Below are 13,337 nucleotides of genomic sequence, written 5' to 3'. Positions count from 1 at the left end.
GTTATTATTTTTCTTTTCTTTTCTTTTTCTTTTTTTTTCTTTTGCTCGATAAAACTTTGCACACAGGACTCTCTTCTAAATAGATGAGTGTAAAAGATCATGAAATAAATAATAGTGTATATATATAAATACATACATACATATATATATATATATACATATATATATACATATACACATATATATATATATATAATCACAGTGCAAAGCAAAAGGAAAGTGTGAGAATCGATATAGAAAATTTGTATCGTCGATTTACTACGTTTCTTTGAATAATAAAAAGACTGTAAGAGGAAGGAACATTCACTTATAAAAAAAAACCATATGATAATTTAAAAAATATACATACATACATACATACATATATATATATATATATATATATATATATATATATATGTATGTATGTTTATGTATATGTATATATATTTATTCGGTTGTCGAATTTATGAAAAGATGACACTAACGTCAAATATTCCTGGCATGGTGATTCGTTCCAAAGTAAAATTAAGAAAAATCTACTATAAAAACGAGATATGAGATAGGTTTGCGCCATTGTTGTGTCCATATCGACTGATAATAAGTAGTATCGTGTGTATAAATTAAACATTTTGATTTATTACACGTATAGAGTAATCATAACTTCACATGCTCTAGTCTTTTAGAAAAATGATCAAACATTACGTATAATTATTCCTTTATATATTAGATTCGTTCTGATGTGATGTATAAAAGAAAAAAAAAGGAAAAAAAAGAGAAAAAGAAAAAAACAACAACAACAACAACAACATAATTAACTACTATATTGACTGTTTATATTGTTATATGGCATGTAAGAAAAATATTATAATATACATATAAACATATATATATACCTATATACATTTATACATACATATATATATATACATATATACATATATACATGTATATATATGTATGTGTATATATGTATGTACGTATATATGTATTTATAAAGTCATCATCAAATTGCATCATCGGAAATCCAGAAGATGGAGATGAAAAAATGTTGGATCATTAAAAGAGAGAGAGAGAGTGAGAGAGAGAGAGAGAGAGAGAGAGAGAGAGAGAGAGAGAGAGAGAGAGAGAGGGAGATGGTAGAATTGCCTATAATAGCGAATTTGAAAAGGTATTTAAATTATTTTTAATAATGTTCGATACATTATAGCGGTGATGTACGATTTAGAAAGAAAAGAAAAAAGAACGTAAAAAAAAGAATAAAAAATAAAAATAATAATAATAATTCTTTGGAAGATTTGATCTTGAGATAAGATAAAAATCAGTACTATAGTCTCTTGGTAAGATCCGTTTGAGTCATTTTTTTACTTTTACACTGGTCGCAAATTTTCAATTACGATATTTTCTGTATTTTCCTCTGAAGAAAAAAAAAAGAAAGAAAAAGAAAAAAGGAAATTGTTGTTAAAGATGAAAAGAACAATTATGAAATATTCATGTACAGTGACGTAAACGCTGCACTGGCGTTTGAAAAAAAACATAAATATGTATATGATACTAGAATTATAAATATGACTGCAAAAAATATTTTACTTATATACCAAACTATTGATAAACTATTAAACGTAATAAGAATTCTATTTTTGTTAATGTGACTCTCAAACGACGTGTCATAACAATAATTAATCAAAACTAATTCATTCTTTTATAGTAAACATTTTTGCTATTAAACGTGAATAGTTATTTTATATATATACATATATATGTGTATATATATATATATATTGTTGAATCATTATATAATTTTACTTGGATAGTTTAAACGAGGAAAGAAATTTTCTGCATCCTGTTATAATGATCAATCAATACATGACTGGAGGAAAAAAAGAAAAAAGATAAAAAAGAAAAAAAAAAGAATCTATAACACATTTTCGTCATTGTATCAAAATATAACGATGAAGCGAGAAATTATTTTCGTTATAAAAATTCAAATTTCAAATTTAATATTTAAAAGGGCATGTAATATTCTTTTTACTATATGTAATATATGCGTATATAATATATATGTATTAGATTACAATTATAGTTACCCAATGCAGGAAAATCATGTTTTAGAAACTATTAAGTATATACATATATATAAATAAATAAATAAATAAATAAATAAATATATATGTATATGTATATATATATATATATATATATATATATACATATACATATATATATACACACACACGTACACACACATATATACATACGTATTGTAATATATTTTTATACACTTGTCATATGTATATTGACAGAACCGTTGTAATCCCACTGGCTCGATTAATTGTCCATGCTGTGGAAAGTTGCTATTATAAATAGGAAAGATAAAATTTCTCTTGTGTGTAGTTCTTTCTTTTCTTCTTTATTTATTTATTTCTTTTTTATTTATACCTTATATTTATCTTTCATTTTATATCAATGAAAACCAGTATGTAAAAGTGTTGCAAACTAATCGAATGATGTAATTATTATATTCGAAACCGCCTAAACGTCCAATAAATAATAATTACAAGAAACGTGATGCTATTTTTGATAAACCTTAGTTTGAATTTAATTGTAATGATCGATAAAATTTAACGCGGTAAATTGAAAAATTTCTTACAATATACATGTGAACGAATAAATGATAATTTAATGAAAAATAATGCAACGTTGATAAGATACGATAGACTTGTATTTTATTTTTGTATTACCTTGTTCATCGTATGAAGCATCTATTATCTCTCGTTCGAAATATATTAATTATGATAATGATAATAATAATTACAAGACAAGTGACAAAGTTATTTTTAATTTGACTATTATTATAACGGTCGATGCAATTTTACGCGGTAAATTCAAAAGTTCTTACAATATATATTAACGAATGAATGATAATTAATTAATTGAGAAACAATATAATGTTTATTAAAAAAATATACGTTGACTATTTCTGATAAATCTTATTGAAATATCATTATAACGATCGATAAAACTTTACGCGATAGTTAATGCAAAAAAAAATTCTTATAATATTCATTAACGAGTAAATGATAATTTAATTAATAAAAACGAAAAAAGGAAAAAAAGCAAAAACAAATATAAACATTGAGCTAAAAAATACGATATTTATATAACTTATACTTTCTTTTTCTATGATTTTGTTCATCATAGGAAACATCATTTCTTCGTCCGAAGATATCCAATAAGAATAAATGGCAACTGCGCAGACGTTTAGAGTTCCCTCGGATCTGGCACATCGCAGAACAGAGCGCCGGACGGGCGGTGTTCTGCGAAGCGTGTTGAGTCTCGACGGGAGTACATAACTACCCGTCAAATATATTCGAATTAAGGAAAAAAAAGGGGAAAGGAAGATCGGTGAGAAAAATGTGGTTGAGTAGTGATCCTTAACGAATTGCCGTAACGTATTACGCGATCCCTTAATATGGAAGAATGGTTGGAAATAAAGTTCTGTCATTGATACTCTTCCTAGCAGGTAAGATCACGAGATTAGATAAGGCGTTTAACACACTGTACCTGCCGATCAATGTGATGATATCTATGTCTCTTTCTACATGAACAAAAGACATGACAAAGAGAGAGAGAGAAAGAGAGAGAGATAGATATAGATTCATGCACTCATATAACGCATCTCACTCGTATGTATACGATCGACCTGAGTGCTCGATCGTTATAGTTTCAGGGTCGCATTATGCAAATCCAGACGAGTGCATGTCTCTTTATTCTGCGCCTCTAAAATATACATTTAAATTGAAATATATATCGTATGATCCCAGAAGGACACGAAAAATTATTTGACAACTTACGATTTTGACGTTTCACTCACCATTGTGTTTAATATTTTGATAGGGTATTATAATTAGTCGAAGATTTAATTTTATCGAAATCGAAATGCGATCTAATCGATTAAAATGTGTCGAATTCTTCTTCACATTTTTGTCTTTACGATCTTTTTTTTTCCTTGCATAGATATTTTTTTTAAATGACTTTTTAACGACGACGTCACGTTTTACAATAATTATGATATGAATTTTATAGAATTCATATAGATATGAATTTTTTTACATAGGTATTTTTGGGAATTTTAATTTTTTTAATTTTTTTTTATGTTGGTTTAATAAACATATTAATAAAATAATGAAAAAATATATAATACATAAAATCATTATAAAAACTGTAATATAAAATAATCTGTCTTTATCCTTATTATTATTTTTATATTTGTGAACTGCTATATATTTTTTTATAATTTGCTTCATTATTGTTTCAAAACAAGAATGCAATGTCTGGATAAGTTAATATAAAAAATATAGACAACTATTAAATATTTAAAAGAGTTAACGAATTTAATATTTTTAGGATGGCAGGAAGTAGCAACTTTAGTACAAGTACGCCATGTGGCCATAGATGTAGGTCAAGATCTTACATTAGCCTGTGCAGAAGAAGATGCTCTTCCACATACAGATTCTCGCGAAGTAATGTGGATAAGAGAAGGACGTGAAGATGGACAGATTAAGCGGTTAAAAGTTGAGTCTAATGGCGTGCTAGAACTTGTAAATGTTAGCGCAGATGATGCAGGAAATTACTCTTGTACCTTGGACGACGATGTGGATGCTGTGAAATCCAGAATAAATGTAGAAGTTAGAAGTAAGTTTCAACTTTGTAACAATTAAAAATTAATTCTAATATATATAATTTGAATAAAATAAAATGAATTATACTGTAGCACCTCCACCAGCTTTACGTAATGTTTGGGTAAAGCCATCTACAATATTGGCTAATATTCTTTGGGAAGTCGGTGGTACAGGTGGATATCCTATCATAGACTTTACTGCCGAATATCGTCTAAAACCAAATGAGGGTGAGAAACCAGAACAATGGAAGCCCATCATACCAACGCACATTCCTCCCAATTCTGTAAATTTCTACTTTTTTATTTTTATAATAACTTAAACCTTCAGAATTTAATTGAATTTATTTTAATGTTATTGTTTTCCAACAATTTAGAGACAAATTGACGTGTATCACTTGGTGCCAAACACAACTTACTCCTTTCGAGTGTGGGCTACCAATCAGTTGGGTAAAGGAGATATAGTGGAAGTTGAAAATCATACCCATCATAGTGTGGAGGAATTGGGTAAGCACTGTATTATTACTACATAGTATTGAAAGATGGGATTTTTAAAACAAATAGTATTGTATATATGTGTACATATATTATATTTAGTATCGTATCTTCCATATCAATATAAATTATTGTTTTAGAACTTGCAAGACATTTATTAGCGGGTGTAGAAGATTTTGACACCCGTGTTTGGGTTGCAGCAGTAGGCATTGTTATGGGAACACTTTTGATTCTTGGTATAGGTACATGTTACCTCCTCTATCGTGAGTGCAAGGCACCCTGTAAGCATCTCCTAATAACTGTGTATAAAGCTTTTGCTTCTACTCTATCTCTTCTATGCTGCTTTTTCTGCTATCAAACTAAAATCTTTAAACTTCATATAAATGTAATTCATTCTATTAACAACATATTAAATATACGTCAATGTTTTAATTTGTGGACTTTTTTTTTAACTTGTCACTAACACAAAACAATTTCGTGACAGAAATAACAGCAGCACAAGTCATTCAACTTATCTATGGCCCTAATCTCTAGCTTTCTTTAAATCAGCTACTCATTTCCCAATTTCAACTTAACTCTATTCTAATAATTCTATCAATTACTATTCACTAATCTTTCCTTACTGCAAGCGCTCTGCAAATTTTTATTATTAATTATTAATTAAATTTTCTAATATCAATTTTTCATTGTAACACTTTTTTAACTTTTGCACACATTTTATAATCTATGGTATTAAGGTAACTCTATCAAATCTTTCTCTTCGGACAGTTTGCCTTTCTAATAGAGCACCTCTATAGTATTTCTAGGAATGATCCTACGATCCTTTGAATTGTTTCCTTTAATCGCCAACCTTTATTAATTAATTACCAATAAACTGTATATTTAAATAAATTATTAATATCATGTAAAAGGTATTAATAAATGTATTAAAATTTATAAGTGTAAATATGTTTAATAAGTGTTGGTGGTTGATATAAGATTATGGTTATGTAGAAATGATAGGTGTAATGAATAGTAAATACCATAATAGAGGTAGAGCATTGTGGCCTAGATAAATACGTTGTATTAGAACATATCTTTGGTAATGAAAAGGTAGAATAAAAGTAGCACATTTATTTGTCAGGTCAACAGTAAATAATATAAATTAGTGTATGTTTATTAGCAACACAATGTATATGATTAGAAGCACAATCATACCTGACAAATAATACAGAAAGGGACAGGGTAGAAGCTAATATAATCAATGGCCTAGGCCAATGAAAATTAATCTCCGTTCCGAAATTGCAGCGCAGCTGGAGGAGCAGGAGGTGATTGAACTTGTCCCAAATATTATTTTGAATCCCGGATTTTTTGACGAAAGGACAGAACATATTCCTCAAGATGAAAATTTTAACAATCAAACAACAACACGCCTAAATAATAACAACGTAGTGCAGCCCAGACGACTCTAGCAATCATTAATTTAGATTTCTGCATCGTGGATTTTTTTAACGAATGGTAAGAGCATGATTTAAATATCATAAGTGTATAGGTTGTATTTGAAATACCCTGACGCGATTATAAAAGTGCAACAAATGCAGGGCCACTATAGAAAGAATTATAATAATTATGAAAAAAAAAAAAATTGGAATCATGTTTGTATCCACATAGATGTGTAAGTATGTATCAATGCTTGATGCATCCTGATAAACTAAATTTTTTAGACACAATACAATGTAAAGTGTTCAAAGCAAAAGTAAGACTCTGCTAGACTTTGTGAAATGGCAAAGTAGATTTTTGAGAACATTTTGTCATTAAACTCGCTAATTTCTTGTTGCTCGTTAACGGAGCTAAAGTGAGAAACTCCTCTGAGCCAAAAATTATTTAGTAAGACTGTAATTCTAAGAATAATTCTATAGAACATAATAATTGGAAAAACTAAAGTTGTATAAACAAGATCTGATTTATTATGCATAAACTTGTTTTTTGCATAAATTAGGGGTATCAATTATACTTTTAATATAATTATCTTTGAGGACTCATGAAAAAAATATGTATAATAATATCCTTTCAAACTGTGCAGTTCTTATCATTCGAAATATTAATTAACTTATTACCGATTTTAAACATTTTTTTTATGTGCTGGAAAAGTGATTGTAACAGTTGATTTGTTTTACATTTTTATAAGATGTAATATTTTTCGTTGTTGTTATATATGAAACTGATTCTAAAAAATACTTTAATAAGCGATAGTTTTTAAGCAACGTAATGTGCATTACATATTTTTTTCGTGACATGCAAAGAGAATGCTATTTATTTATAATTGTAATAGGAAAGGTTAGTAACATTATTATACAAGGTTTGATGCTTCAGTATTTTTAATAGTTATTTAAATAATTATGTTCCATTATAGATTACAATCTTTATATGCTTTGATATAATCTTGATAACCATAGCAGTATCAATTAACAACATGTAAGTGCAATTCAGATCTTAATGATCTTAAATAACTTTGCTTTATATCACTGTCATTCCTGACTGCTTATATAAAAAAGAGCATTCATGTTTTATTAAAATAATTATGACCAAGTGTTCAAAATATAATGAAGCTTATATCACCATCAACAATTATAAGTTCGAAAATCAAATAACATAACATAAAAGAAAATGTATGAAAAAAAAAGAACTCGATTTTGATAAGTATAAGTCAAAAGATAAACTACTTTTGAAGAAACGCAAAGATCACAGTATCTGTTATACAGGAAATCGTAATTGTCTCTTTATGTATCAAATGCTAACAGATTTTTACCAATTATAACATTGATACTTTAAGCAGATTTAGGATTAAAATAGAATACTTCAAATATTTTGGATAACACCTTTAATGAAAGATAAGTGAAGTTCGACAAATATCTGATGCAATATAAAGAACGTATAGGTCTACTGAAGTTACTTAAATCTTCTCTTTCCCTTTCTGTAAAATTTTGTTATTTTTTCATGATAGGATAGGCAAATTTTTATACAATCAACTCATAGATCTGACTTTTCACACAAAAGTTTTGATATTCGATAATAATATAAAAATATTATTTGCAATATTCTTGACTAGCTGATATTAGATCGCACTTGGTCAATTAATGTTAAAACATTCCATATATCTAATGTCTCTATTATTTTACGATATTCTTGAAATTTGTTATTTTATTTAAGTATAAAATATACTTATAAGTATATAAAGTATATTTTAAAATTCTTAAAAAGTATGATCTGTTGATAATTTTGAGTATTATTACAATTTATTTTGTTTAAATATACACTGCAGGTGTATCAAGATTTATTCTACTAAGAATTTGATATTATTTATGTTAATTTTGCTATGATATTATAATAGAGCAGAAAGAAATTTTTATTTTTACTTGAGCTTATTGTATAAACTTTAAACTTGCTCTTATCACCAAGTAAGGCAATTTGGTGCATAAAGGTTGTATAAAACTTGGTTGTGCGTTGTTACATTGAGGCTTCACTGATCTGTTTCTCCCTTTAATGTAATCTGAAATGTATCAAATATATCACAATAGGGATAAACAGATCTAATATAGCTTCGTACTATGCACTCTGTGTTGTGAATGGTATATATATATATATATACACATAAATATATATATACACATATATACACACTAATTAACAAATGTAAGAATATGATAATACCAGAATAATAACATAAATATATATTTATATAGCCAAGGCATGATAATATTTTAGCTATAAGCAAAGACAATTTTTTATATGTAAATTATAATTATGCTAAAATGCAATGATAATATTTATCTACTTATTCACGTAGACACAATTTTATGGTGCAATTTTGAGCTTCAACAGCAGTTCAACGTATTTGCTGATTGGCATAAATCGTATAGTACATAATGTTCCTTCTTGATTTTTTTAAGGTTTATATTACTCTGCTTAAATGAGACAGGGATATATTATTTTAAATATTCTAAAATAATGGACATGCTTCATATGTCCATTGCTTACTATGCAAAAAAATCTCTTGTCAAACAAAATTATTTTTTTCTGGGTAGTATAAATTAACAATGAGATTTAGATATATTGCATTCAATATTTTTTATTCAATTCAATAATAAAAAAAGACATTTATTGTATATTATGATTTTATTAATGAAATTGAGAAATATTTATTAAATGTATAGTTAAAGAAATATTATCTTTTAATTAAGTTTTAGTTGCCTAAAAATCATTAACTTGGTTTAGTTTTACTTTTGACGATTATTTACAAACCAATGTTCTTGTTCATGTAAAAAGTATAGTTCTGTGTTATGGCACTTCAGGTTTTAAATATTTATATAATAAGTTAATCATAAAATTAGTCATTTTCATTAAAGTATATCATATTAGAGACAGTATACATTAAATGTCTAATAATATTTACCAAAGCTATCTGAGAAAAACAGTCAAGGATTGTTCGATTAATCAGTAACACTACTAATATACCAAAGCCTGAAAAAAAAGATACAAATATCACTCGCAATGTTAAATAATAAGGATATTCTTGTAATTATTAATTTGTTAACAGGGTTGTATTAATACAATTTGGAATTGCACAAAATGATTAATTGAGTTGCTAGATTTCATGCGTAATCATTAGAAATGATTAATCATTTAACTAAGCCAATATTCTCTTGATTTATTTGTCAATATTGTATTTCTTTATTTAGCTTGCAAAATAGTTAAAAGTAGAATAAAAAAATAGTATGAAATTTTGGCACTTTCCGAATTAGTTATATGGTATTTTTATATTCATGAGATTATAATACAATCCTGTGAAAAAGTAAGATAAGGCACAGTACCATATAATAGAATAATGGTGGTTAATGGCACCATAAATCGTCCCTAACATACATATTGCCTATGACATACCAAGAGAATAAAAGCTACTGTGATTTTTACAAAATATCTTTACATCCATATGACATTATATCTTTATGTAAAGGCCTATCGTCAAAACGTGCTATTAACAAAGTATGATGCCTTTCATGCATTATAGAGTACTATTTTGTCGAGTACTAAAAAAAAAAAATAAAAAAATAAAAAGAAGAAAAAATACGCTATCAATATCACGTTTTTCACATGAATGAGTCGAGAATATTTTTCCAAATTTAATAACACGAAAGAACATCTCTAATGACTCATAATTTTGTAAAAATCACAAATGCTTTTTAAACTTATCATGTATTGATATATCAACATTAGTTTTACATGCTTCATTAAGTGGTGATGAAATAGATAAATATCATTAATAACATAATAGGCCAAAGCACGAAAAATAATATTAAATGAAATGATTTATTATTTTACTGATTTTAATTAAATGATAGTTAATTTTATAAACTTAAATTTTCTTTATTCGTTTATAACAAACCAATATATCGAAAAATCGGTATTTGGTATATAGAGCTTATTGTAATATAATGTTTCATTACTGATATTATCAACTGTTATAGTTATACGTTGTGTACCTATTTGTTTTCCAATATTTTTAAAATTTTACTATATTAATTAGTAAAAATATGAAATGTTCCATTTAGAATATTGAGTTATAGTAATACTGCTTTTTAGATAGATGGTCTATAACAATTCATTCAGTGTATGATAATTAATTAAAATATTAGGAAATCATTGGTCTCTTTTATAATATTATCTTGTTATAATCAATTTGATCTTAATAATTGAAGGTAAGCACAGATAAAAAAAAAGAATAATAATTGCAACATTTAGGTAATAAAACCATTGCAAATGACTTTTTAATAATACTTGACCAATGATTATCTAATATATTTATTTAGTTTAACATTAAAATAATGTATATTGCACATTCCATCAAGTACAAAAATGTCTTCTATATTAGTTTTATTGATCAATATATGGAAGTCGAATATTTCTATCATAATTTGAGTATTGTTTAAGTATTTATACAAAGAAAATGGAGAAAGTAAAGGTTGTGCTTGAGTGTCTAATTCTATCATTAATTAGGATGTAGTACTTTCACTGCAGTAAGTCAGAGAACAAAAATTAGGCACATATCAGAAAAACACAAGATCATTCTACTCACCACTTACATTTAGATTTTTACTGATTGCAATTATTAGTAATACTGTGTATTATATAATAATAATAATAAAAACAAAAAAAAACTAGATTAATTTATCCTGGAATAAAAACACAGAAATACAAATCCTGAAGTATAAGCTAAAGAAAGAATGACAAATAATATCAATGTGCATTTAGAAAAAGCTGGGCCTTGCAAACATATATTCTTTACGCGTAGCAGGTTTTCAAGTTTTATACATATTAAATGTAATACTGTTTTGGTAATAACAAATTAGAAGTATTCTAGCTGCGCAACATATTATACAATTGCAATCGGAATAAGAGCACACAAGACACAGGAGAAATGCCTATATCCTGTTTTCTTTAAAATATGATTTTGGAATTACAAGTTTATCTCATGTTTCCTGTATTAATATATTAAAATGTACGGATAATGTATTTTAATTGGAATTACATCTACTACTTGTAGTTTCCATTTTACATTTTGTGATGATGACTGTCATTATAATCACTATAAAGTCATGCTACTTTATTTATAAAAATCATTATAAATATACAATAAATAATCATTCATAATTATTGTGTATTTCGATTGTATTTATTAATCATATTAGTTTTATTTATTACGTTAACATAAGTAATGTTTTTTCAATTGAGTTGCATAGATCTTGCATCTTTTCTGGAGATGTATACTCCGCTGCTAGAATTGCATTAGCAATTGCGATAGTTATATGTATCGACTTTGTTTTAATCCATACCTTTCCATTCATACCAATGGCAACTTCGTATGCTTGGTTTTTTGCAAGAAAATTAAATAATGGACAATCTGGATTAAGCAGTTTCCTTACGAGATTTAAGGTGCAAGTAAATAGCATACCGTCTGAACTTAAAACACCTAATTTTTTCTGTTTTCCTTGAGAATCAACGCATACAAGTTCTGGTTCCATATCTTTGATAGCTACAAGTAATTTTGCAAACACAATATCTCCAACTTGAATGTCTGGACGATTTTTCTTTGTAGCACCTTCGAATGCCAAATACGAAAGAGCTGCGCTCTCTTTTGCACCTATATCTACTTTAAATATATCTCCTACTTTTTGGATGACAATACCAATAACATTTTCTCCTCGAGTAGGTACATAACTGCAAGAAAAGCATACATCAAATAAGATGTAACTTTAAATAATTTTAAATATTAAAAATCTAACCGTTTTTGATAATTGTTTACATAATATACAGCAGGAGGTCGTTTTTTGAGAATACCAGCTTTACAAATAAAAACTGTGTCAGCTTCACGCCGAAGTCCAGGTCCCAATACAACTGTTTCTTTTATATCATTTTTAAAAATATCTTTTACAATATCCCCTGGCATAACAATATCATCAACATTAACCTCCATGTTTCAAATCGCAGAAAATTCTAATTCAAATGTTAATCCAAAATAAGACAATAGTCGAGGAAATATATCTAAATAAAAAAAAATAATTTGATATTAATTCAACTTATTAATCAACAATTCACAAACTTCTAATTCAAATTTTCTAGTACAAATGTAAACAGAATAGTAAAACTCTTAACCTATATTAATAAACATACACTAAGATAACCTCATTCTAGTCTACTACATTGTCGTAAAAACATCGTAATTTTTTTAATATATTACTCGTATATCTAAAGTATATTACATTATATGCAATATTGTGTATTTTATAAAAATTAAACATTTTAATACATAGCACAACACGCGCTAAGATAAATAATATCATTAACAATTTAATTTTTATTTTATAGTTGTAGTATATTATGCAAAATATTATAAAACTAATTAGTTAGATTGAATTTGAATACATATTGATAGAATCATTAAATATATATTAATTATGTTAATACGCAATATGTAATGCGTATTTCATAAATTCATAACAAAAAAAAAAAAAATAAGTTCAATCATTATGCAGCAAGAATGGTTAAAATAAAGAAGCTTATTTATTGGTAAATAAGGACAAAATTGCCTTTCTGACTTTTTGTCCATTTATATTCTCGAGAATTCCGTTCAGCAGATTGAAAATGCACC

The 13,337-nt window shown here is 26.7% G+C and overlaps 3 protein-coding genes across 12 annotated transcripts in view; 2 read left to right on the top strand and 1 right to left on the bottom strand.

The window, feature by feature from the left end:
- Positions 1-2,372, top strand: part of LOC124428052 (protein retinal degeneration B) — an 18,349-nt gene extending 15,977 nt beyond the window's left edge. For all 4 annotated transcript variants that reach the window (XM_046971641.1, XM_046971639.1, XM_046971640.1 and 1 more), the window contains one exon: positions 1-2,372. This exon is cut by the window's left edge and continues 1,210 nt beyond it. The gene's annotated coding sequence lies outside the window, so the exon portion shown is untranslated.
- Positions 2,373-3,228: 856 nt separating this feature from the next.
- On the top strand, positions 3,229-11,839 carry LOC124428055 (contactin-2). Of its 3 annotated transcripts, none has more exons than XM_046971656.1 (6): positions 3,229-3,502; positions 4,387-4,674; positions 4,754-4,944; positions 5,035-5,164; positions 5,293-5,433; positions 5,890-6,042. In XM_046971656.1, exons 1-6 carry the CDS (start codon positions 3,460-3,462, stop codon positions 5,931-5,933), a joined length of 837 nt encoding a protein of 278 aa, XP_046827612.1. In that variant the 5' UTR covers positions 3,229-3,459; the 3' UTR covers positions 5,934-6,042. The 3 variants fall into 3 exon arrangements, with proteins under 3 accessions (XP_046827612.1, XP_046827611.1, XP_046827613.1); XM_046971655.1 differs by lacking the exon at positions 5,890-6,042 and adding an exon at positions 6,440-11,839 and having other exon boundaries at positions 3,230-3,502; XM_046971657.1 differs by lacking the exon at positions 5,890-6,042 and adding an exon at positions 6,445-6,606 and having other exon boundaries at positions 3,232-3,502.
- Positions 11,840-13,127, bottom strand: LOC124428056 (exosome complex component RRP40). Of its 5 annotated transcripts, XM_046971663.1 has the most exons (4): positions 12,860-13,127; positions 12,472-12,730; positions 12,141-12,406; positions 11,840-12,053 (listed from the first exon to the last, which is right to left on the bottom strand). In XM_046971663.1, the coding sequence occupies exons 2-4, from the start codon at positions 12,660-12,662 to the stop codon at positions 11,887-11,889; spliced, it is 624 nt and encodes a 207-aa protein (XP_046827619.1). In that variant the 5' UTR covers positions 12,663-12,730; positions 12,860-13,127; the 3' UTR covers positions 11,840-11,886. The 5 variants fall into 5 exon arrangements, with proteins under 5 accessions (XP_046827619.1, XP_046827615.1, XP_046827618.1 ...); XM_046971659.1 differs by having other exon boundaries at positions 11,840-12,406; positions 12,842-13,119; XM_046971662.1 differs by having other exon boundaries at positions 11,840-12,406; positions 12,871-13,119.
- Positions 13,128-13,337: the final 210 nt, after the last annotated feature.

This window comes from Vespa crabro, chromosome 11, assembly GCF_910589235.1.
Source record: "Vespa crabro chromosome 11, iyVesCrab1.2, whole genome shotgun sequence".
NCBI classification, from domain to species: domain Eukaryota; kingdom Metazoa; phylum Arthropoda; class Insecta; order Hymenoptera; family Vespidae; genus Vespa; species Vespa crabro.
Note: the sequence above shows the minus strand (reverse complement) of the source record. Positions and strands in the feature narration are given on the sequence as shown.

Bases quoted from the DNA above. Each gene is read 5' to 3' on its own strand.
- LOC124428055 (XM_046971655.1), top strand. From the start codon at position 3,460: ATGGTTGGAAATAAAGTTCTGTCATTGATACTCTTCCTAGCAG. The intron at 3,503-4,386 runs GTAAGATCACGA...TAATATTTTTAG, and splicing joins ATTGATACTCTTCCTAGCAG to GATGGCAGGAAGTAGCAACT. The intron at 5,434-6,439 runs GTAAGCATCTCC...CCGAAATTGCAG, and splicing joins TCGTGAGTGCAAGGCACCCT to CGCAGCTGGAGGAGCAGGAG.
- LOC124428056 (XM_046971659.1), bottom strand. From the start codon at position 12,662: ATGGAGGTTAATGTTGATGATATTGTTATGCCAGGGGATATTGTAAAA. The intron at 12,407-12,471 runs GTTAGATTTTTA...CTTTTCTTGCAG, and splicing joins GTAAACAATTATCAAAAACG to TTATGTACCTACTCGAGGAG.